We start from the raw sequence: 26560 nt of genomic DNA, 5'->3' as shown, positions 1-26560 counted from the left end.
TGGTTAAAAAGCGATGTACATGCTTTTCCAAGATCTTTGAAAATATCGGTAGTAGGGAAATGGGTCTAAAGTTAGAGGGCAGATTAGGATCCGCTCCAGCCTTTTTTAGTAAAGGATGAATCATGGCATGCTTCCATTCTTTCGGGACGGTCTCTTCCTGTAGGGATAGATTTAGAAGGTCTGTAATTGTTTCCATGGACTTTTTATCAAGTTTTTTAAGTATGGAACAGGGTAGAGGGTCTTTTGGAGATCCAGATTTTATGGTGTTAAGTAATTCAATCACATTCTCAGTGCTGAGTTTTGGCCAAATCTCTAACAAGCTGCTGGGGTTGTAAGCAGTCATGCTTTTTAGAGATGTATCAGTCAAGGAATATAACGGAGTGGCAACTGTTTGGCAGCTATTGCTTTGGTCTTTTCCTATCCCTTGATAGATTTTATCCACTTTACTAACGAAAAAAGTGGCCAATAGATCACATTGCTGCTTGCTTAGATCTGGTAGAGTTGGTAGCATTTTTGAGCCTGCCAGTTCTTTCACCATTTTAAATAGTGCTTTTGACCGATTAAGCGCCCCCACAATAGTGGCGTTCACAAAATCAGATCGAGCCTTACTACAAAGTGCATGGTATATGTTTAGTTTGTTCTTGTATACCTTTTTTGCGTCTGATGAGTACGTTTTCCTCCAGATACGTTCGAAGGTTTTGCACTTAGTTTTTTCTAGTTTCAGCGCTTCTGTGAACCATGGGGCAGGAGGTCTGTGGCCTTTACATTTTAATTTTGTTCTTGGTAAGCAGGTGTTAATTGCTGTCATAGGCCATTTCTGTACTATTGTAGATAATGACTGGACAGATTGTGCAGAGCATGGGGTATGCGAGTTCAAAAAAGTATTCAGAGCATCAATATCCAGTTTCTTCCAGTTCCTAATAAATATAGGTTGTTCAGGTATGTCCCCCACTTTACTAAAGTGATTTGAAGTGAAAATCTGACCATATAGTGGTCCGACCAACACAACGGTAGTGCAGGGTGAACCTTCAAATCTTTGACGTTAGAAAAAACTGGGTCCAGTAGATGACCAGCAGTATGCGTAGGTCCCGAGTTGAGTAGTTTAAGATTCAGAGAGGCTAAGTCAGCAACAAATTCTGCAGCCTTTGAACAGTTAGGATTTTCCAAATGCAAATTGATGTCACCAATCAGGGAAAAGTTTGATGCCTTCATGACTAGTGGACCAATGAGTTCTGGGAGGGCCGTCGTCCAGCTAGTTGCCGTCCCTGGCGGACGATAAATAAGTGCCCCTGTTAGCATATAATTGGGGGTAAGAGCGAGTTTGAAAATCGCTGCTTCACAGTTAGGACATAATAGCTGGGTAAGGTCACAGCTATATTCCTTTTTGAAAATGATAGCAATCCCCCCCTACTTTATTTTTTTGGTCTAACCTTACTATTGCATAGTGTTCTGGCAAGGCCGCTGCAATATCAGGTCCCGAACAATCTTGGAGCCATGTTTCCGTTAGGAACAGGGCATCCGTTTTTTTATCTGACAGTGAATTAAAAATCTCCAATTTATGTTTGGGTAGAGATCTGCAATTCAGACTAAGAAAGAAAAAGGTTTTCATTTTGGATTGACAAGTGAGTTTCTTATCCCTCCCCTTAACTCCAATAAACTTACTGCCTTCTGATATATCAAAGTTACACTCGTTACAAGGTTCAATATCACCACTCAAGTGTAGTAAACTACAATGTGCTAATCGTGGAGTTCTTAAGGCCCTCAGTTGTTCTGAATTATATTTAATTGACACGCACCCATTTTCATGCGTTGAAATATCTGAGGTCATTACATCTACTCGTATCTCAGTGTCTTCGACGTTCCTAGGTGGCAGAGTTGGGGATAAGGCCCTGGGCGCGGTCCCGGCGCGGACGGGCGCAGACGGGCTTACCTTTGGCGCACCGTCGGCGCGCCATTGGTGCGCCCGCTGCGCGCGTCCGCTGAGCGTCCAATCAAGGGGAACCATATATACTGAGCTACGCCCAGCAACTAGCCCGCTGCTCGCTCCGAAATACCCCTAAGATGGCGGCGGTATTCGGCGGCAGTCTCCGGGTGATTTTTAAGGTTTCTGACCTATCCAAATCGACAGATCCAGGTACGGTGAATGGACTTGTGCAAATAGGCTCAATGTGCAAAATGGATTTGTGCAAATAAGCTCAATATGCAGAATATAAAACCACGCGCAAAATTATAACATCAGCCACAATTTAAACAGTTTTTAAAACTTTAAAAGCAAGAACCCCCAGCTTTCCGCCTCAGTGGTGATTCACTCGTAGCAGGAATTGATCAGGGCAGTGGGAATAGGCGTCTTATATACTGAGCTATGCCCAGCAACTAGCCCGCTGCTCGCTCCGAAATACCCCTAAGATGGCGGTGGTATTCGGCGGCAGTCTCCGGGTGATTTTTAAGGTTCCTGACCTGTCCAAATTGACAGATCCGGGTACGGTGAATGGACTTGTGCAAATAGGCTCAATGTGCAAAATGGATTTGTGCAAATAAGCTCAATATGCAGAATATAAAACCACGCGCAAAATTATAACATCAGCCACAATTTAAACCGTTTTTAAAACTCTAAAAGCAAGAACCCCTGGCTTTCCGCCTCAGGGGTGATTCACTCGTAGCAGGAATCATTAGGCCACTTAGCATATCATGGTCAGTCTCCATTATGTCCAGTTTTTTTTTTTTTTTTGCAGTTTTACATAGAGTGCACTAGATCCATCATGTGTCAGACTGCATCCCAAATGACAAGTTGATATATAAGTACAATTGTCCACAACCAACGCAATGACCTCTCGTAAAAATGTGGAAACCCAATGCATTATCCTTGTCTTTCTGCAGCACATATAGTTCAGCCTTTTATGTGCATGCTTAAAAGTACAGATAATATATTTCAAATGATTGCTGATAACCCTGAGACTAAAGATGCAGCATTGGGTACAAAATAAATCTTTAATTTAACAATTAAATAAAATCATTGCAGTTACATAAAACATAATTGATGAGCTAAAAATAAAATGAGGATTCAAAATAAGTGATTGTGCTAAATGTACATTGTCGGATAAAAGTTTGATGTCGATTTCATGAAAGCTTGCTAGAAACTACATCCTTGAGTTTTAAAGAATTACGAATTATTTCAGCACCACTCAGGCAAGATGTTACCAAATCTCTTCATCTCTTAATATTCACTGTAGGTGTGAGGTTCTTAATAATTACCTTCTTGGTGCAATCAGACCATGACAAATAATCCATATATGTGTAGGCAGCTTTTGTTATCATCGCCATCTAGACGATCATATGGAAGTCTCTTTTAGTGAACAAGCAGTCTTATTCTGATTGCTTTACACTTTCGATCCATATTAATAAGATCAGAGTATTTTTTTAGTGCTATGTTGTTGTATGCTGAGAATTATCTAGATATACTTCCCTTTTCTAGCTGGTAGAATGATTTGAGTTTTGCTTCTCTCATGACTACAATTTTAGCTAATGGGGTTGCAGCAATTTCTTCCAGTTGCCATTAAACTGCAGATTCACTAAGGATGTACCCAGTAATGTCCACAAGTGGTCCGTACTGTTTGTGAGGCCGTATTAAGTTCTACATACAATAAATCCTTCATCACTGAGGCCAATCTAAGGTTGTCACAGAGTGAAAATGCTTCAAGGATAAAAGATTATTTGCACAAGTGAAATTCTAATCATGCTTGAGCTTGGCTTGCTTTGCCTTGAAAGGTGAAAAGACATGTATGTCCAGCACTGTGCTGTGCCCATCCATTTGAAAAGGTTTGAGTAGGCATCAACTTGCTTGAAGGGGCACATAGGACTGGAGCTAAAGAGGCATCAAGGCCAATACGGTTGAACACGTTACTGCTGTCTACAATTTCAGACTTCCTCCCGTAAGGTCATATATCCATAGCTATTGACCCATCCAATTTTGGTATTATCCATTTCCCATTGCCCCTTTATGATGGCTTTCCATCCAAATATCACTATTTTGTAATTAGTTTGTAATCTAAACAATATTTCCGTTTGAATTGTTTTTGTAACCCAATAGCTATCATCTCCAAGATCACTGTGTCGTCTACATATAGTATCGTGTTTAACGGATATCCGGCAAATTTAGGAGGAAATGTATTGACATTACAAAATCGCAACCCCAAGCCGGCTATAAAGCGTTAAACAATAATAGCGCTAAAACACAACCCTGCTTTATGCCTTTGATTGTGACTATCTTATGAATAGTGAATGTGTTTGAATCAAGCCTAATTTGTACCCACATTCTAGAATAAAGGCTAATAACCACTATAAAAATTGCGGGAACTATACCCCAATGTGATTGATGCAATCTACAGCTGTTTTAAAATTAGTGAATTCTGTTGTGTGGGATACTTACTATATCACAATTGATAATGTTAAGAAATATTCCTGTATTTCGCAGCCTCGCTGGAAATGAGATTGATAGGAGGGTAACAGTTTAGTTTTGAATGCCCAGGTTTTAAGTTAATAAAATAGCACTTGCAAAGTATTTTCCTTCCACATCCATCGGGCTATGAAGCGATAACTAGCTGGAGAGGACTGTATAACCTATTTGTATATTGAGACAAGAAGGGACCCTCCTCTATAGCTGTCAAGGACATAATTGGTTCCTAATTAGAGTTTAAACTGAGGGATTAACATGTCTGACAGGAGAGAAATGTAGGAATGTTATCAAGGTTATTTTCTTTGTTCTTTTATGTGGTTTTTCCAAGTTACACTCTTTGTGTGGGAGCAAAAATTATACCCCAATTTTTTGTCACTCATACATTTTAGAAACCCGAAATTTTATCTCATACAGTTCTGCCACTAAAATTTATTGCACAAAAAGGCACCCTTTCCTACATCAGTTTAGCAGAGCATCAAAATAGTAACTGGCCAATAAATACCGATATCTAAAACCTTCTCTATAGGTAAAGGGACGTTGCTTTCTCAGTAGTGGGAGCAAAAATAGTGCTCTTGTTGTTTTATAAAATGTGCAAAATAATACAAAGTCAAAGTGCGTTGCTTAGGCAAATTGTCACAAGGACATAAGCTGATCTGACCAACCTCCTTGACGTGGAAACGCTCCCAAAAAGTGCACTGTGCCTAACCGAAACCTTGCAAAATAAAATCTATATTGCAAGTTAGTACTAAAAATTAATTAAAATTGTAAATGGTTGATCAACAGGCTGACCCCAACTGGGCACAGAATTCCAAGATGTCCCTGTTGCTGCCGGTGACTCCTATTTGCCCTAATACAGAAAGCCATTTTAATAGTGCTTTTGTCTTTTGTGCTCATGTTCTGAGGATTTTCAAAGAAGTCGAGTAGACCAATCTCAGAAAACTTGCATTTCAAATAATAAAACCAAGGAATCTTATCTACAGTAGAGATGGCAAGACAATCCATGATAAATATCTCTCAAAATCTGCGTGGGAAGCGCTAGTGCAGGCCTTGCGAGACAGCACGTCGCTAGAAGAAGAGAGTACTCCTAACATAGACGCTGAAGCTCCCAAAAACACATCGGGTACGTCTCTCATCTAGACACTTATTCACTCCTGACTACACTCACAGATAGAGATTAACCGAGAGCTCAGGCGTAGGTGGAGGGACTTGCGGGGAGGTGGGAGAGGGGATGGGCCTTTACGTAGAAACGGGGGAGGGCTCAGGGGGGGAAAAAACTAAACGCGGACTACTGAATTCCTTGCGAGACGGCTGCAACCGGTAAGGCGTTAATGGGATTGGTGTATTACTGCTTGATGCCGCCCGACCTCCGGGTTGTGGGCTTAAAGGCCGTTTATGAAGAAAAACGAACGATGTCGAGCTCTGACATCAGGGGAACAGTGCCTATACAAATGTACCCTGTATATCATAAGTCTGCAATAAAAACTGTTTTAAAAAAAAGAAATATATATATATATATATCTCAAAAAAACAAAATCCTCAGATAGCCAGATCTTTTCCCATAATTACAGGGGAGTATGAACAATACGATACGCTGTATATTCCCGCCCAAATTCGGGGTGGCAGAGTGTTGTAGAAGCACTTTTAGGTACCATCAGGAGTCTTCTGATAAAATTATTCTCGGTTATACCCTCACACTACTGCACCATAAGTGGTGACAGAAAGACATTTTGCTATATAGATAATTACTAATTCTTTTACTGGTGTCTGGCTGCAAAAAGAAAAATCAGAAGTCATTATAAATCCTTACTGAGCAGTAAAATCAGAAAAGGGTTGGACTGCATCCCAATTAGAATAGGAAAATATTCCCTAAAAAATCTGTCACCTCCAGAATCAAGGGTTTTATATACACAATGCTTTCACAATAACTTAGTTGAAACTGCAGATTCATCATAGTATGATCATAAGTAATAACTCTTTAGCAAATCCGAAGAGAACATATCAATACCTTAATGCATAAGCACTATTCCATTTTAGGAAAGCACCCATTATCTTCTGAGCTGCTGTTATCCGATGATCTTAAAAAAAAAATAGGAAATATTAAAAAAAAAAATTCACCTTAATAAATTGTACCCACTCTACCCAGCGGAACTACAACAGAAAAACCTTGCCAGGAACACTGAAAGATTCTTTTACAGCCTTGTAATCTTAAAAATAGGAAAATCATTTCATCAGCTGATTTGATTTCTGCTGAGCTTGTGAAGAAAGATTTGCAGGGCCACATGATGGGAGGTGCTGAATACAGGATTGAATGACAGAAGCATCAAACATTTTATCCAGGATGGAGTTTTCATTTAAATGTGGCTCGGCCACATTTTGTTACTAAACACACTTCTATACCTCATATTAAACTTGTTTCAACATTAATTGTTTGCGTTTTGGATACAACATAAAATGTATTAATATTCATTATCATTTATTGCCAAAAGTATAGATTTTAAAACACTTGCACACGTCCTCCCTGCCTTTAGGCTTTCTTGAAATATATTTGTTTTTAATGACATTTTAGGATTTTGCTACTGTGTAATCTGAGTCTATAATACTCAAGTGTTTCAGTACTTGCATTTCATGGAAAATGTGTGCTAAAACTACACATTGGGCTGCAAGTAGTTAGATGGTGAGGTGTTTGGCTGTTCCTCTCTCTCCTTTATACAACTTCTTTTGAGTTATGATTTGTCTCTTGCCCAGTGTTAACTAAAATATAGAAATTATAGCTATCTAATAATCTAACATAATTCCAGTAGGTAATAAATGTTCTTATGGTTTCTTTCTAACTGCATGGTCCCAGTTTTTGTTTAATCGGGGAAAACACCATAATGATAGTTTCCTGATTATTTTCTTATCTTTCGTTCTTTCTTTTCTTTCCTTACAGTGCACTTCATGGTGTCTCAGACAATCCTCAGCCAGGCATAATCTTTTTTGGCGCCACTTCCCACCTTCAAGCAACGTATGTATGATTGAGAGACAGCATTAAAATGATGTCGATTTTCTCTCCCTGTTTTGCCTTAGTACTGCTGGCACACTCCATATTCTCTGCTTTGGCTCATTTTGCTACGTAGGGGACAGAGTCACCCCACCCCAAATAGTCCTGTTTATATGTTTGTCCCATACACTTTCATTAAAGCTTTTTCAAGGTCCAATTTATTTTGTGCTCCCTTTCTTTTCTTTTTCTACCTCTTTTTCGGGTGACCAACTCAGTTCCCAGGACTTTTTTATATTCTAGTATATATTTTTATTAATTTCAAACTTTGAAAGTCACAGACACTGATAGGTATACATTACAGCCATTCTTAGAGCATATTCTTAATATCAGGGAATGTACAGTTTTCAGTCACCTATTTGAAAAGATTGCACCTTAGTTTGTCTTGGTTCCATTTCTACAGTTGGGGAAATACACAAGTCCCCCCGATACACATTCCACTTGCCCCATTTTTTGTCCCACTTTTTAGGCCATCCTCTCGATTTAAAAACCTATTTCCCAGCAATCATGCACTTATCTATTTCAGTCGCCCATATCCTATGTGATGGTCTTTCCGCCACTCCCCACTTTTTGGCTATTTCACGTTTTACTAAGGTATACCCCAATGTGGTCAGTTGTTGTTCCACCTCTGTGAGGTCAGTCGCCTCCCATATATTAAGGAGCCCAAGTGGCAGTGTAAGGGTTTGTGCCTTCCCTAGTTCATCCTGTATATGTTTTGTAGCCCCGTCCCATTTGGGTCGTATGATCGGACAATCCCAAATAGTGTGAAAAAAAGGTTGCGTCTTGGTGGCAGCCCACAGGCATATAACAAGTCTTGTCTCGATCCTATTTTTGCTATTGTGACCCCTGTAAGCTATGTTCTGTGTAGGATTTTGAGTTGAATCAAACAGAAATGAGGGTGATAGCCGCCTCCCTTGGAGACATCAGTGCCGCCTGCCAGTCCTCATCTTTGATGGGTCCTAGATCAGTTTGCCATTTTTCTCGGAGCGCATGGAAGGGGTCTGGCAGGTTATTACACAGTTTTCAGTATGTTAATGATATAGCTTTATTTAAAATTGTTTCGGACAGCAGCCGATCATCTAGAGGGGACGACTCCGGCAACTTGCTCATGTCCGGGAGTGCCGTGGTTAGGGCATGGCAGATCTGTAAGTATCGAAAAACCTCCCCTTGAGCTAAGTCATACTTCTCCCTCAAGTTCCCCAAATGTTAGGATTTTGCCCTTTTTCACTAGGTGCCCTATAGTGGAAATTCCAATGGTATCCCACTTGTCGAACCCAGGATGATTACATACCAGTCCTAGTTTTTGGATAAACCATAGTGGTGTGGCTTGGGTCATTACATTTGACCATCCGAGGCGTCTAGTTGCCTGGTGCCAGATCTCTACTGTATGGGCCGTTGGGCCAAGATATCGCCCTTTCCAAACTTTAGGACTTTACTTTTTTTTACATAAGTTGAAGATACTTTATGATCTTTCATTTACCCAGACAAAGTGGAGAAGAGCATAACTCTAGAGTCGTCGGTCCAGTCCACTTTTTTTCTTAGGTTGACTGATTTCTGGGCATCCCAGAAGCATATACCTTAGTCAGCAGGAAACAGTGTTGAGAGCCGGGCTTTCCCATATGTGGCTGTCTCTACCTCTAGTACCTGTTTCAGATGTAAGAAGTTCTCCCGCCAAGTCTCACTCCGATGGTGTTTCCCAGCTCCCTTTCCCATACTGGCTTCTGACACTAGCAGGCAGGGCACAAGCCCTAAAAAAGGAAGTGGGGGTGGAGGGGTGAGCAATCAAATTACGCAGTATGCTAGTGAAATCATGACAAGTGACATCATTAAGACTGACATCGCACGTGGCATCACAAACCATGACCTCACAGGAAGTGGCATTCCAAGAAGTGACATCAGATCTTAAGACCTCACACATATGTTTAGCAGGTCTATCATGAGTACATTTGAGTGCATTACAATATTTAACAAATGAGATCTGGCGTTGCAATTGTGCAAAAAAAGAGACGCAACCCCAACGCAAAATCTGGGCCTCAACTTATTCATGTATTTTTTAAAACTCTATCACAAAGAACTTGTCAACAAGGAGAAATGTAGCAGTAAATCTGGTCTGCTTAATTGGTTGCAAAGTCTGCATTTCAAAATATCTTTGGGGTTAAGGCACCTGCTGCTTAGATCTTTGTGTGCACACTAAATCACAGGAAATAATAATAATGATAAGATAACTCTGGTGGTTATTGCACTTGCTGGAGAAATCCGTTTTGTCAAGTTCCAGTTTTGAATCAAAGTAGCATAGAGTGTTAATATGTCTTCTGCAAAGCACATCATGTGAGACGCAGATCACAGATTTAATGTAGATGGGTACGTAGGTGCTATTAACAAAGATCCTATTGTTACCTTGAGTTCATAAAATGTAATATTTCTAATTTAGCAGAGTTAGCTATGAGGGAGATGTGAATCTTACAGTTACACCTTGTAACCCTTGCTGTCATAGTGACACATTCTGTACATTGATTTATGCACATATGATTTACTGTCAATATATGATAGTGTTATTTAAATTGTCATTTGTGTAACTACAGTGCATATGTCTTATATATTAGGACTGAACAAAGTCAAAAGCAAGTCTCTCATACCTGTGAAAAGAGGCTTTGTTTCCCCTCCATTGCATTTGCAGCTAGGTGTGAGGCTCCAGATAGCTCCCATCCGGGATACTTAATAAAAGGGAGGCCTAATGCCTCCCTAACCTCTCTGCCTTTGTTTTGAACTCAACTGGAATTTAAAATAACATAGCCCCTTTCCCTGCACGATGCTGCTTGGTATGAAAGCGGACAATGTGCAGATGCTGCAGAATGTGTCCCGGTGTCTGAACGTTACACCGGGACAAGTTCAGCATATTACTTTGGGGCCCAACATCTTGGCAGGGGAGACGGCGTCCAGCCTGTGAAAAGAGTGGGTAGACACCATCTACCCGCATGTACCCTGCCAGCAGGTCTTTGCACCAGGCTGTCCCTCTTGGTGCTTTCCCTGCAAGTGCCATGTTAGCTTCTGATGTTCAGAGGGCTCTGGTTTGGACTGGCTTTTGCTGTGCTGTACCTGCTCCAGTGCTCATCCTCTTCCACACTGACTCTCATTCTCCAGGGGCTGTCAGTACTCCACGATTCTGCAGGATTCCAACACAAAGGCAATGGCGGCATCCTCTTTACCACCTTGAAGAGGGCTTTATTTAGTCTCCTTCCATCTGGCCCCCTGCCTTCCCGTCTGTTCCCGCAGTGAAAAATTATTTCTGGTGCCAGGTTTGATTTACTTCTGGGTCCTTGTCCAGCCTCAGCTCTTGTGCCACATTTCCTGGTCCCTCAAAAAGAGGTGTGTCTGTATGTGAAATCTGGCAGGATAAAAAAATGCTATCAGACAGTCACAGCATTCCCTCACATAGCAATTATTGTATTGTTAAAGAAATTTCAGATGTGCAACTTTGGATAACAAGTTACTTGGGCGAATTAGTTCTGCTCGTCTAGTTTCTGCTTAGTCTCCCTCCCAGTCAGCTGCCTGCTGCAACTGTTCTCTCCCCACAATTTCCTCGGAGCACAGAGGACAATGACATAAATGGATAGTAGTGTTAGAAAGTATGTATTGTGAACAAAACGTTCCATCATGTACCTGACATATCATTATGAAGGATTTCACTGGAACATGATTCTCGGGGTTATTGTTAATGTTTCATATTGGGTTGTACATCTCCGGACTGCAGTTGCTGAGCAAGCATGCGGAAGATTTCTCTTCACCTTCAGAAATGGGTTAGTGTTAAGACCCTCTAAATTCACTAAAATGATTTGGATTTGTCAATGCAACCGTACCATAATCCTGTTATGCTGAGTTTACAGTTGTATTTAATATGCATAAAATGTGTATATCAACATCTTGTTTTGAAGGATAAGGAGCCACTTCTCATTTTCCTCCCGAGACTTTGTCTGAGTATTCTATGATGTCTTTCTCACTCGTTTGTTCTCAGTACTCTTCATGAGTTAGACACTTTAATTTTAGAGAGACTTTATTTAACCTACTAGGATTCCGCTGTAATTTAATGCTGCATTTCTGTATTCTGTCTTTATGAAAAAAAATGCATTCCTCTGTAAAGTTATATTAACGAGTCTGTATTCAATCTTTCACACGTAACTACAATCTACAACTCAAACCTTGAGTGATACCAGTTACTATTTAAGTTACTCTGCTAGGTTTGGGATACTGATGGGGAGGGTAGGCTCTTACCGCTAGATCAATGAGAGGGGATGGTTAAGCTAAACAGCCTAAGGTAAAATTTGGGTTTTTTCCAATATTGAGGTGCAGTAGATTATTGGGGTTCAGCTACCACAGCATTAACAAGATTTTATCTTAAAATATGATATAACAAGTGTAAACATTTTAAAACAAGTTTTAGTAGCAAATATAAATATAAATTTAGCAACTGCTGGTGCTACCAGAATGAGATTTGAATTGGGATGTTGTACTACTGCACCACACATGCACTATATCCTCATTTGTAATGTGTAATACAGCATGTTCAGCACTGGTTTTCATGGATCTTCCCTCCATTAACAATGTTAGAAAGGTCAAAGAGAGTAGAAACCCATTAATACCACAAGGTGCATTTCTGTGGAGCTCTGAAAGGGAAGTTAGTGCTGCCCATGAGTAGGGCCAGAGAATCACAGAAACTTCACTAGACAAGTTCAGTATATTCAGCTGATGACATGCATTTGTGAAAATCGTAAGGGCCTAGCACAGAGTCACTGAGACCTTTATCAGACAAAGATGGAACAGACCGTGTTCCTTATTTATATGTGTCCTCCATCCCTTTGATATTGGTTTTCTTATGATGTAAATGTTCTTAAAATTCATTTGTAGGGTATTTTGCAAAAATGATTTATGAATCTATATTAGCTCTGAGTGCTCCTTATCGGGAATGAGGTGTTATTGTGTTTTACTTTGTTACTGATGCTGAATGCCAACCCCAGTTATAATTAGTATTTGCATTCGTTTTATTCATTGAATTAAATTTGCAAACATTGCATCATATTTTTGATGGTGCTAACAACATTGCCTTTCCTATGTTGCAATATTGTTATATTTCATCACAAAGTCAGCATAAATGAATTTCTGAAGGGGTAGTTCCACATCCATTTAAACTGCAAAACTGTGAGATTCCCCTTACACAGTGCCACCGGAATTATGCGATTCTGCGGCTGCCGCGTGTTTCATAATATTGGGTTTGCCATACTTGCCACAAAATCGATTATTCTCCGAATAATTTACAGATTTTGAGAAAACACTTGTTTATTCATGAAATGGTACAAACATTATAAAAATGCTGAAACGTGTTGCCGCGCAGTAGCAGGCCCTGTGCATTGAATAGGCAGCTCACATTTCAATTGCTGTATTTAGGTGTTAAACTGATACTACTGAAGTGATACTGTTGCCCATGCAGTGCTAACGTGTAAAAATGCCAACATAGTGAAGTAATATTTCCACAAATTGTGCCACAATAGGCCATATAATGCACAATTTTGTATGCATACTTCAGTCAACCCAGCCGCATGATTAAGTCCTTCGAAGTTGCATAATTTCAGTGGCCCTGTGCTTATATCACATGTAACCCTGGTTTTTTTATAGGTCTGACGTTTTCTAAAGGAGAGTACCACTAGAGTTATCTGGGTCATTAAGACTAAAATTGTACCTGAGGAAACCGTACAGTCAGTATAATCTTGTTTCCCTTCATGCAGAGCTCTTTCTGACTTTCACTTTTTTTTTATTAGACTCTGCCTCCCAGCCCCAGTGATAGTGAAAAAGCTATCCAGAACACAGTAAGTAGTTTATCTTTATACTATTTTCACTTCTTTCGTATAAAAAAAAAATCACTTCCCATTCGCCAGTGTGTCATAAGTATTGTTACATATTTCCATTCCCATCTGTATGCAAGGCACGTATGAGCAATAATGATGTAGACTTTCTGGCTCTGGTTTTCTGTGGGACTAGAGTTCAACTTTATATTTTCTGTTAGGGCTCTTTGGACGAGGTGACGTCCTCGCCATCCAGCAGGGTTCTACTGGTCCTCTTTCTACCTTTAGTCTTATTTCCAGTTTTTAGGGCTCGCCCCTCATGATGGGAGCAGTGCTCGGGCAGGCGAGCCGTTTTGTAGGGGTTTTCAAAATGGACCTGGAAATTCCACACGCTCGTGCGTGTTCATTTCCTATGGTCCATTTTGATTGGGCTTTGCGTGCGTGCGTGTTGTTTTTTAACAGAACACGCAATAGGCCATAGGCGGTCGCGTAGCTCCGCCCATGGCCTATTGGTGTCTGTTACACGCACCAAAGCCCATATGTTTTCAATTATCGTGTCCAGACACAGGCGCGATAATTGAAAACATATGCTTTGCAGTGGCGCGCGCGCACCACTCCCGGGCGTGTTTTTTTAATTTTTTACAATAGCGATCGCGAAAGCGATCACTTTCAGTGCTGTGCTGCTTGTTTTAGGTACTTGTTGCATAATCAGAGTGTTGCTTGTGCTCTCCCTTTCTTTGTGCACCCATTCAGGTTGATTTCCAATGCTTTGGGTTTGTTTTGCAGGAATGCCACATCAGTGGCGAATGTACAGAAATCCCCCTTACAGCACATGCATATATTGCTTTTGCTTGGATACAACATTATTCTCTGCAGTCCTGTGGATCACAAGATTGCACATTAAACCACTATAAATTATCTGTCATACTTAATCGACCATAAACATTATTTTTCACTTTCTTTTTTATCATTAGAGCCCACCTCCTGGTGCTGATGAAAGTGAAAAGCCCACTGAGGACATAGTGAGTATTTTCCATTATGCAGTGTTTCTACTGATTTATGATAACAGCCATGAAACACTTCACAGTTTTGTATGCCTTAGGTACAGCAGCCAGGACTTGTTAAAAAAAAGATTACAAATGAATGATTGTTCATCTAGTTAGTATTTTCATTCGAGAGGCCACTCTCCGTTACTCGTGTTTTTCTTCCTCCTCCTACAACCACTAAGGAATCTTCTTCCTTGATCTGTATATTCCAAATCCCTGCCTCCTTTGCCTCCTGACTCGGGACTTCAACACTCCTTCAGATTTTCATAAACGTTTTTAGGCACCTGCTATTTCTAAAGACTATTTGTAACTAATCTTTATATGCTCACACAGTGACCCATTTCACTCCTGGCAAACCATTTTTTGTGGGTGTGTTATCTCTCTTTCGTTCTCAAAAATTTCATTCACTTACCACACATAACTAAACTGTCAAGAAGAGACAAGTCTCAAAAACACGGCAATCAAACCAAATAGCCTTTTATGCAATTGTGAAAATAAATGAACAATGAGGAACACAGCATGTTTTTGTTGTATTGTAAATGTTAGCTGTTTTTTTTTTCTTTCTTTCAGCCACCTTGGGAAGATGTTGTGGCATGGGAGCAAGAAGATTTCCATCCTTTCCACTTCACGTTTGACTTTCTACAGGCATTTTTCAGTGGTTTGGTTAGTTTTTATCCATTCTTCGTATCCCTGGCCCTTCAGTCTAGTCTACCTATCAGGTTCCATGAATATCTGTCTAGGGTCATTTTTCTACTTTTCCTGCATGTTGACAGTTATAATTACTCAATTGTCTTTCCTATTATATATCTGTCATTGGTTAGACTTTCTTCAAATATATTTCCTTTTCTGTGAACTCATTGTATTGGTGTTTCGCCAAAGGGATGTCTGAACCTAGGATATCGAGGAGTGGGGAATGGGTTCTTACTTGTGTTCAGTACTCTGTGAAGCCTCACTTCATTTAGAGTTTCATGGAAAATTGCTGATAATACTAGAGATTGGTGAGAGTGATTCCACATGCGGCAATCAGGGCAATCCTGTAGTTTTAGCTAGACAGGGGGAATAACATGCAGAACCAGTTTTTACACCAGTTGTTCCAGCAATTAAAGGTGCAGACCTACCCTGACCTTTTTGCTTGGGCTAATATGATTGGCCTTCTTGTGTCACAATGCTGTGTTACTGCATTACAAGTGCAGTAGCATCTCATTTGTAATGCTTTAAATGACAAAACATGTCGCATGTCTCCAGGAATCCTCTGCACACATTTAACACCGGTTTTGCAGGGATCTGGGATTATCTTCTTAAGAGTTGACTTAGAGGTTGTAATAGAGATAATAATGCATGCCTTCTCAAATAATGTGTTCAGTACCATAATGAAAAATGTTAAAACAAAAGAGCACCGTATAGTAGTTTGGCACTGTTTAAATAAGAACGATCAAGGCATTTTAGAGAATCACTTCAAATCAATATCCGTTAATGTCAACAAAGATGGGTCTTCAGTGCATAAGAAAAGGTGAAGACGAGATGTTCATTGACGTACGATTCGACTCCAGGGTAATTCATTTGTGGGAGCTTTATCAGGACAAAAGAACACGGGCCATGGGCTGCAGCATCAAGATCAAAGTAGTATTTTTTTGTTATTTTTGTTTTTTTTAAACAAAAAATGGGATGAATAAGTGATATATACAACAGTTGCAGTATGACAAACCACCTGCTCTCTGTGGAAGGCATGACTGTCCCTGTTGAAGGCTTTTACGCAGCTTAATTACCCTGGGGTCGAAATGTACATTGGCTATGAAAGGTTTTGGACTGGGCACTCCAAAGAAACACCCATTCAAACAAAATCTTTGTTTACTAACTCTACTTCTTCATTATCACATTATAAAGCCAAATCTATTTGGACTTTTTTTTTTTTAAACTGTCGTAAGGGTTTTGTTGTTCCCAGCTGTTTCACCTGCACCATTCACAAACACTGCACCGCCACTTTAATTATTCACCACAGCCCCTTCTTTGCTGGCATTAATTGACCTTGATTTGGATTAAGTGTCTACAATGCCATGATCTTCTTATATAAACATTGTTGAACTACTGTATGTTGTATTGGTTTGAAACTACACTTATGGTACCTTACACTGAGTAGGCATGTATTAGTTGTCCCTATTATATTCAGAAATTAACTCCAAGTGAACTCAGATGGAATCTTGTTTCTCGTATTATATATTGCCCAGGCCCCTGTGTGGGTTTCGCCTGTTATTTTCATGTATTATTTATTTAGAGGTGCCAGTGCCGGTTCTGTACATCATAGAAGATAACATGGCATATGAGAAAACTTTGCATTCACTATCATTTTATTTTCCTTCATGAAATGTATTTTCTCACTATCCCTTTTACCACCAGTCCCTGCCTCCCAGTCCAAACGAAATTGACGAGGCTTTCCAAGACATAGTAAGTAGTTACATACTACATAATATTTAGCAGCTTTTTAAATAAAAATGAAAAGAAAATCCAATTTTTTTGTGGCTTAGGTATAATGGCTTGGATTTCCTAAGAAAGGTAACATTATCTAATTGTTCACCATGTTACATAATTCTATTACAAAGGCCAATTTGTGTAACCTGTGTGTTTCTTCCATCTACAGTCCCTTGGAATTTTCCCTCATAGATTTCTTAATTTATAATCTCTACCCACTTTGTCTACTAGATCACCACTTCATCCTTATCTGCATATATACGTATTTTAATGGTTTTCCGGATTCTCATTAACATTTGTGGACATTAGCTATTTTAAAAGACTATTTCTATGTGGAGTCTATTTGTAATGCTAATTTACGTTCAGCCAAATCAACATTTTTGTGAGAAGTAGTTACATTCCTCAGTTTCTCAAAAATATTTTCTAGCTGCCCCCCATGTCTCCACTACCAATGTAAAGGAGATCAAAGTCCTCGGAACTCCCAAAAATCAAATAATCTAGATTTATATGGAGCTGCAACAGCAAAGTGGGAAACAAAGTAGGCAAATCACATTAGTCTTGTAAATGATATCTTGCATTTTGGTTTCTTTCAGTCATCTCCACAAGATGTTGCCGAGCAGGAGGATCAGTCAAAAAATATGCCGACCGTTAATAAGGTTAGTATAGTCAGCCGGTAACATTCAGTTGTTAACAGATTAATGGTATCCTGCCCAGTACTGGGTCACTTATGACTTATAACACAAGCACAGAACATGAGACACATTATACATCTTTTACCACAGACAAAGAGTGGGTCACCATGTTCGGTTTCTCACCACATGGTACTTCATGGCTTTGCTGATGCACACGTCAGTGCACATAGAGCCTTAAGAAGTGTGCATGTCAGGAGGAATACACACGATTGATCAACTTATCCTAAATGGAGAACTAAAATCCTTTGATTCACTTAGTGAAGAGTTTGGTCTCCCACTGCATCAGCTCACATGTTACTTACAACTGCAGTGCTGTCTCAAATGATGTCTTGGTTCTTGTCCCCGGTCTCAGAATTCATCATAGACTACCTTCTTACTTGGGGTCGACATAAAGAGGTATTATCAGGCCTGTATGATGTCTTGATTCACCACCTATATTCACAACCACTTCTTAAAGCTCTTCAAGAGAGATGGCAAGACCGTCTACTCATCATTATTGAAGAAGGTGGCTGGTCAGATATGATAGGTCTAGGTAAGGGTACCAGAGAGGCTCGTTTGAAGATCTGCCTTTTTAAGACCCTACATGATTGGCATTGGACAGCTCTAAAATTACAACTAGCAGGACTTTTACCTCACTCTAAATGTTGGAGGTCACAATGTTGTGTTACTGCACTACAAATGCAGTAGCACCTCATTTTAAATGTAATAATTGCACATTAGTTTAAATGACAAAACATGTCGCATGTCTCCCAGAATCCTCTTTCTGCACACATTTAAAACTGGTTTTGCAGGGTTCTGGAATTATCTTCTTAAGAGTTGACTTGGAGGCACATATTATAATTCAATTATTTTATTGTGATCTTCCCCATATACTTTGTGACTGCCATTCCATGCAGAATTTTTGGGCATATGTTGAGATCACACTAAAGGATTTGATCCCTTCTCTCCACACTCCTCTTACCCCTTCTATTATTTTATTACATGATTTTAGAAGTCTTATTACTATTACACGGCTGCAACGTAGTCTTTTACATACTACACTCTCCACAGCTAAAAACTGTATCGTGCAAAATTGGAACTCATCTAGTCCCCCCTACGCAGGAACAATGGATGGTAGCAATGATTCAAACTGCTTCTCATGAACGTATTATTTATAGACTACAGGATCAAGAGGAAATTTTTCAGCAAGTTTAGGCTCCCTTTCTTAACAATCCTTGAATTATTTTCTTTCCACTCTTATCATACGATATAACCTTATATTCTAATACTTCTTTAATTTATGTACATTCATTTACACATATTTATACTTTATTTTTCTAATTTTTGTATATTCATTTAGGTTCTCTCTATTACCTTTTCTTTTTCTACTCTACAGAACTTATATTACTTATTTTGTAATATATATACTAAAAAATGATTTCCTTCCTTTACTCTATAATTTTATATAACTTGTCTATTACTTATTGTTTATTATACATGATTTATTGTTACTTTGTATGAACACAAGTTATTTTAGAATATTGTATACATAATCTTGTTTCTATGTATTGTTAATTTCTTTTTCTCAATAAATAAATATGAAACAAAAAAATTGTTCATGGACTTTGCTACTTAGTAAAAAATAGTAAGAATGTGTACTTCTCGTTATCCATTATTCTCTCATATTGCTTTGATTTGATCAGCCTTTACCCTTTCTTATTAGCTCCTACACTTTGAGTCCACAAATCAAACTTGGAGGGACAGATGCCCAGGACTATATTTTCTTCATTTCTTGTTTGCGGCTTTTCAAAATTACATATTTTGTTTTCCTTAGTATTTATTGCCTCAAAACTTCAACAACACTTCTAAAAATAATAGTTCTCAATTGTTACTTAAAAAATAAATACTTTAAAAAAGGAACACTTCCCAAAATGTTTGTTCCCAAAAGTTACTAAAGCAATGACGGTGTGAAAGGGATAAAGAGTGTATGGTGTGGGTGTTACGGGTATGGAGCTAGGGTTTTAAGGTTTGGGGTATAATGTTAAGGAATTGATGAATAGGGATTGAGAGTTAATGTCTAAAGGTTTAGCAGTTAAGGTTTGGGGTAGATGGGTGGAGAGTATTAGGGGTTTAAGGTAAAGGGTTAGTAGTTTGGGATATACATGTTAGGAGTCCAAGGGGTGGCTTATAGGGTTAAGAGTTTAGGATGCGGTGTTTGTTAGGGTTGAGATTTGGTATATAGAGGTCACAAGTGTAAGGGTAGAGGATTGTGTATAGGATTTAAGGTTAAGATGTAGTTAGTGGTATACTGTTAATGGCTTGGGGTCTAGGATTTAGGGTCTGGGGCACATGGTAATGAGTTTGAAGTACAGTATGGGCTACAGATCTAGGGATTTGTGGTGTAAGGGTTACAAATATAGTGTTGGGGATAGAGGGTTAAAAAGGATAAGGCTTTAGAGGAGGTTAGAAATACACGATTAAAGGTCTGAGGTAAAGAGTTAAGGGAATATTAATTGCTTAAGGAAATATGTTTTAGTATTTGAGTTCATTGTTACAGGTTGGGGGTATAGAGGTTAATTCTATGGTGGTAGAGGTTAAGTGTATAATGGACAGGGTTTGTGCTATGGAGTTATGAGTTTGAGTTATAGAGTAATAATTTTAGCTTATCTGCATCAGAAAAAACGTGTTGCTTTTAACACTAAAACCACTTAATTTCATAAAACAACTTTGAATTTCAAAGTGATGGGGTTAGAAGTGTTAAAATTGATGCTATTTCTCAGTGAATAAAATAAAATGAACAAAAAACAACCAGGGTTTCATTGAGCTAACTATTGAAGATGTAACTGCCCAGAAGCAAGACTGGACAACCAAGGTGATATCACATGATAAGTTTACTTTCTTCTGCTGTAAGCCTACAGTACTTTTGTGAAAGCTTTAGGGTGTCTTGTCCAGCTCTTAGGCACTTATGCTTTATCTCACAAAGACAGAACAAGAGGCACCCATTATCTGTCATCTATCACAGACTGGGACCTGACTCCCAGTTACTCTCTTACTTTTTATTTTCTCACCGTTTCCGGTTACTAAGGCAAAGAAATGTAATACCAGTGTTTGGATTTGATGTTAACTTTCTCTTTATTTTATCCTTACAGCGTATTTTATGGCATCCCAGACGTAACTTGGCCGCTTTTCGTCTATTTCTGATGAATCTGCTACCTACATTCAAGGCATGTATCAGTAAGAGACCCTTCGATTGTGCTTGCCAAATCCATTCCCAGGAATTTAGCTATCTCCATTCAAGTTGCCTAAGTTTGTGATCAGCTATTTGAGCACAAGAAGGGGAGATAGTGTTAAAATCTAGAGCTGTGTTTCTTGTCCATTTTCTATCTCTCGAGGTTGTCTGACTAGTGGGACTCTTTAAAGCCTGCCACAGTTGTCTACCCCAACTTTCTCCTCTCTGTAGATCCGCTTGTCCCTCCTGTTGGCGGAGTGGCTGCAGTCAGTTCTCAGAAGCAGTGTACAGGGCTACACTGTCCCTCAAGGTTGTCTTTCTGCTCCTGGTACCACCACAGTTCCAGATGCCAGCAGTCCGCTCATAATGACTTTCCTTTCTAGTGTTATTCCAACTCCTGGTTATGTCATGGCTTCTGATGTCAGCAGGTCTTTTCTCCTAGCTGTCGAACAAGAGCACTGTACTACCTGCGGAACATCCCCCTTTGGCTTCAGAGTGTGGCAGGGCTCTGCCCTGGGCTGCCTCTCACAGTGCTTGCCGTCTGTATTGCCTGTGCTCCATGACCAGTCTTCTCCATGCTCTTTGATGGTCTCTGATTCCTACCGGCTCTGATATTACTTCAGTGCTTCTCCAGGAGTTCTACCACTTGGTCCATGTCAGCAAACTCTTTTATTACTCAGAGCAGGGTCTTTTCCAGTCTGTTCCTTCCAGTCTTTAACCTTCCAGTCTGTTCCAGTGGCTAAATATTGCTTCCAAGTGCTAGGTTTCAGATCTTTCAGCTTTACTTTTTCATCTGGCCTCGGCTCTTTTTCCCAATATACTTCAGAAAGAGGCAGTCTGACTCCAACAGGTGTTAATTAAGCAGGGAACAACTCTCTATCACTTGGACCTGGCATTCCAACACCTATCAATTATGTTCTTACCAAGAGTTTAGTTTAAATAGAGAGTAACACATCCAGCAATTAGAGGAGTGCACCTATTGTTATACTGTTTAAAAGTTGCAGTACTCCTCAGCTGGAACATGATTTATTTGAGGATCATCTAACCAAAAAGGTCATGCGGTTGGTATTCTCCTGTATTTGGAAGGTGATTTAGAGCTTTAGGTGGGCAAGTAAAGTGACTCAAGAGACACCACTGCATATGGGTAATTGGCTCCAGGAGTCAGCATTGCTGAATTTTCGATCTTGGGATTTAATAGACAAATCCAGTGTCAGGGACTTATGGGAGATGGACCACATGTATTCATTTTCATACCTGCCCTCTGAATATGACATTCACAGAACACAGTTCTATACATATTTTCAATGATGGCATGCCCTGGGGACTCGCCTCCCAATCATATATGTGGTTCCAGCTTTTAGCCCCCTTGAGGCTAAACTGACGCTCAAACACAATGAGACTAAAGAAGTGTTGTTTGTATATAGCCCCTCTGAAAAAAATGGAACCAGGATATAGACTCCATATTGGGTGAATAGTTGACAAGAGGCAAAAATATCATCCGGGAGGGTGGTGGTGGTGATTTCAGCAAGGCTTCACCTGATCCACTTCAGTTACCGGCATAGGGTGTATTACATACCTAATAGTATATGGTGCATGCGCCCATGATGCTGCAGTGCAGAGGGAGTCCTCCCAATTGTGTACGGCTGTCTGTTTGTCCACAAATATTGTGAGAGTTCACTGACACCTTGTCTAAAGTGTTGGGCTCTTGAATTGTATTACACCCTAGAGCAGTCCTACTGCTTCAAGTTAACAGATAGATCTTGCTAGAGGCACAAAGATGCTTATTTACCTGGGAATTCTCCTAGCCAGATGAGGCCTGCAAAGCATTGGGTATCCACTGCTGCTCCACAAATAGAAGAATGTTCATTAGGTATGGACAGCTGTTCATTGATTGACGCGCCTCCTTACCAAAGGAAGGGCTGCCCAAATAGACACCTAAAGTGCATGGATGGAGTTGTTTTATAGAATCCTCATGTACTGCGAATACTAATGGTTTAGGAGTCTGCTCTTTAAAAATATAATCCTCAAGTAGATATGTCATTCACATCAATAGCCCTGATTGGGTGGTTTATGCCACAGCGAGTTATATTACTGAATGCATTGATGCACGTAACGTTTGGATGTCGTTGTTCCAATTCTGTTGTTTATAGCCCTGATTGGGTGATTTATGCCATAGCGAGTTATATTACTGAATGTATCAATGCACATAACGTTTGGATGTGGTTGTTCCAATTCTGTTTAATGGCCATGCTGTTTATTTCTCCAATAAATGTAAACAAAATATTTTATTAAAAAAAAGACTCCGCAAATGTGTTGGAGCTTTATTTCTATTGCAGTAATGCCACATCCAAAACGTTATCACAAATTAGGGCAACCCAATATACCCTTGTGGGCTTGGGTACTGAGGATTATAAGATAAAGGTGCCAATAAGATACTCTACTGTGGCATCATAAATGATTTATCGTAGATATATTTCGAATTCCCACAAAGAAAACAATCTCAACAAAGCCGAGTGTATTTCTTATATTTATAACCTTTTGTATAAGTTTTAAGTGTACAAATGCTTCTTCAAGCACATTGATGACCGATATCTATCTAATATTCATATGTAGCACATAGTACTAGTTAACAATGTACAATTCTATTATAACGAAAGCCTGGCCCATACATAGGCATTAGACTTCCTCAAATCATAATGGTTGGCAGCAGTAAAGTAGAAAATAATTTATGATGCTACAGTGGAGTATCCCGAATATCTATAAATGTACAGTTTTTCATGAAGCAAAATCCCTTGTTGGCATCTTTATCTAATATCATTCAAAATGTAGCACATACACGGTAATCCAGTTCAATACTGCTTTTACCCAAAGTGACGGGCGAGATTGGAGGCTTTAGAATTCAAGAATAACAGCAGAAGAAATTCTCTTGAATTGTGAAAATGAGCAGCACAATGTATTTTGCTGTGATGTAAATGTTGGAAGTATTTTTCTTTCTTCCAGACAACTTCTACAGAAGTTGTTGCCGAGGAGCAGGACCAGTGAACCGAGAAAACGTTGCTTTATTAGGTCAGTATATTCAGCCGTTGACTTACATTGAAAAGAAATGTAAGGGTATTTAGGCTTTAACGGTGTAGGTGTTGTCATTGTAATTGCATTTATTTAGCGCTTACTACCCTTGATTAGGTATTGAATCTCTTTATTCCGGGCAGCATGCTGCTCCGGAACCCAAGGTTAGTGGTTACGTAATCCAGTGTTATTTATTTATTTTAATTTTTTTATTTAAAAGAGTTTAATATAGCGCTGGCTAGACCCGAAGGTATCAGAGCGCTTTACATGAGAATCAACAATGTAACAGAACAAGTTCAACAAATTACACAATACATCAAAAAATAAGCAATACAATTAGGAGGGGAGAGAGAAGTAGTGGAGGGGGCAGGGGAGGTTAGAAAGGAAGTATAAGGGAAGAGACAATAAGGAGAGAACAAAAGAAGTCTGTCTAAAGACCGACTGGGTAGATGGTAGATCCATCGGGCGTCAGACAAAATAGTTCAGTCTCAATACATTGAGAGAGAAGAGAAGGAGAGACATAAAATAGAGGGAGGATGCGGGAGGAGAGACGAAAGGAAGTGGAACAACGTGGTTCAACAATATAACGGAAAAAGATTAACAATTACACATTACATTACATCAAACAATCAGCAATCCACTGGGAGAGGAGAGAAAGGAAAGAGAAAAGTAGTGGGGTGGGGGGGGGGTAGGGGAGGTGAGAAAGTGATAAGGGAAGTCTGTCTAAAGACCGACTGGGTAGGTGACGACCTAGGAGGGAATCCACAGCCCGTCTCCCCTATAGCTAAACCAGGTAGCTCCATCGGGCATCAGACAAAATAGTTCAGTCTCAATACATTGAGAGGGGAGAGAGGGAGAGACATAACTAGAGGGAGGATGCGGGAGGAGACGACAGGAGAGACGAAGGGAAGTGGAACAATGTGGTTCAACAATATAACAGAAAAAGATCAACAATTACACATTACATCATACAATCAGCAATACATGAGGAGAGGAGAGAAAAGTAGTGGGGGGTAGGGGAGGTGAGAAAGTGATAAGGGAAGTCTGTCTAAAGACCGACTGGGTAGGTGACGACCAAGGAGGGAATCCATGGCCCATCTCCCCTATAGCTAAACCAGGTAGCTCCATCGGGCATCAGACAAAATAGTTCAGTCTCAATACATTGAGAGAGGAGAGAAGGAGAGACATAGCTAGAGGGAGGATGCGGGAGGAGACGACAGGAGAGACGAAGGGAAGTGCAGCAATGTGGTTCAACAATATAACAGAAAAAGATCGACAATTACAAATTACATCAGACAATCAGCAATACATTGGGGGAGGAGAGAAAGGAGAGAGAAAAGTAGTGGGGGTAGGGGAGGTAAGAAAGTGAGGATAAGGGAAGAGACAACCGTAGACACGAAAGGAAGTCTGTCTGAAGACCGACTGGGTAGGTGACGACCATGGAGGGAATCCATGGCTCATCTCCCCTATAGCTAAACCAAGTAGCTCTATCGGGCATCAGACAAAATAGTTCGGTCTCAAGTGTCGAGGGAAGAGGTTCACTGAGAAACATGGTGGGGACAAGGGGCAGGGGCAGGTGAAGGCAGAGGACAGAAGCTGGAAAGAGTAGGAGCGGAGAGGGGAGAGGGTTGGGGTTGGTTACTGTTAGTTATTGGGATTAGCCTTGTGCGCTTAATGCAAACCATTCCATGCTGTCATTCTAGATTCCTTATTGTGGACTAAACCAATAGGGGTTGGATGTGATCAATGGTGGAGTCTATGAGCTGTTAGACCTGGCCGGTGGGACTAATACATGATTTAGAGGAGCTTAGGTATTGTTAGGTTACATAGGTATGGCTTTCAGAGGAAGGAGGAGAGATTGTGATCTTGTAAATGAGTTGTGGAGAATTTTCAGAAATATAATAATAGAGAATAGGCAAACAAGCATGTGTTAGAGTAGGTTGTGACAGTATGCAGTTTGAGGATACAAAAATGTAGAAAGAAACATCATTATTTACTTGTGACAATTGAGCTATATTAGCAATTTATGATAGATACTAGAATCAGGTAAACCATCTCTCTGCTACTAGGCTACTGCTAGACCACTGATCCAGCCAGGTCAGTTGATCAGCTCAAGGGTCGAAAGTGAAAAATAATGGTTGGACGCATATGTCATATATCAAGAGCTTTAGGCTGCCCTCAGAGAAAGCAGTAACTTTAAGACCCTGGTAGTGTGAGAAAATAAATGGGAAATAATGTACGCAATAAAAAAAAATTCTGGTGTTCATCCTCAGGTTTGACTGGCAGCATTAATTATACAGCAGAGAGGAAGCATTTGAATGCCTCTGGTTTGCACTGGCACCAGATGGAAGACCAGGACAGATTCCCAGGCAGTGGAAGTGTATTACCTGTATTTCAGTGGCTGGCGGACAGGAGATGAAAACACTGATGTGAATGGTGAAGGGGCCCACCTTTACAAATTCATTGAACATTTTTGTTAGCAAATGGCAGCTGATAAAACTTCCTGAGGGACTGCCCTTTTTGCATGGGTGGAGCTGCAGGTTGAAGGTGAGGCCTTTAGGGGAGGCCAAGCCTTTGTCTACCGTGATCACACTTCAGTGCAGAGCTGTTAGAGATGGGGTAGCCAATTCTACGGGGGGTAGCATGGTGCAGAGCGGGCAGGCCAAACTCCTGAGGACATGTGTGAAGCATCCCCACAGTACACACAGACGACACACAAGGCACACTCCAAAAAGAGACACAACAGCAGTTTTGGGTG

The 26560-nt window shown here is 40.0% G+C and overlaps 1 protein-coding gene across 4 annotated transcripts in view; it reads left to right on the top strand.

Moving 5' to 3' along the window:
• Nucleotides 1–26560, top strand: part of LOC144781151 (uncharacterized) — a 261931-nt gene that overhangs the window by 226515 nt on the left and 8856 nt on the right. For 2 of the 4 annotated variants that reach the window (XM_078659819.1, XM_078659818.1), the window contains 8 exons: nt 7383–7457; nt 13301–13348; nt 14299–14346; nt 14941–15033; nt 16765–16812; nt 17430–17492; nt 20657–20731; nt 23737–23802. In XM_078659819.1, coding sequence (XP_078515945.1) covers nt 7383–7457; nt 13301–13348; nt 14299–14346; nt 14941–15033; nt 16765–16812; nt 17430–17492; nt 20657–20731; nt 23737–23778 — 492 coding nt within the window. In that variant the 3' untranslated portion in view covers nt 23779–23802. The remainder of the gene's footprint in view (nt 1–7382; nt 7458–13300; nt 13349–14298; nt 14347–14940; nt 15034–16764; nt 16813–17429; nt 17493–20656; nt 20732–23736; nt 23803–26560) is intronic. The other 2 variants (XM_078659821.1, XM_078659820.1) reach the window with 1 other exon arrangement.

This window comes from Lissotriton helveticus, chromosome 9, assembly GCF_964261635.1.
Source record: "Lissotriton helveticus chromosome 9, aLisHel1.1, whole genome shotgun sequence".
NCBI classification, from domain to species: domain Eukaryota; kingdom Metazoa; phylum Chordata; class Amphibia; order Caudata; family Salamandridae; genus Lissotriton; species Lissotriton helveticus.
The sequence above is the reverse complement of the archived record's forward strand: the minus strand, read 5'-3'. Positions and strand labels throughout refer to the sequence as shown.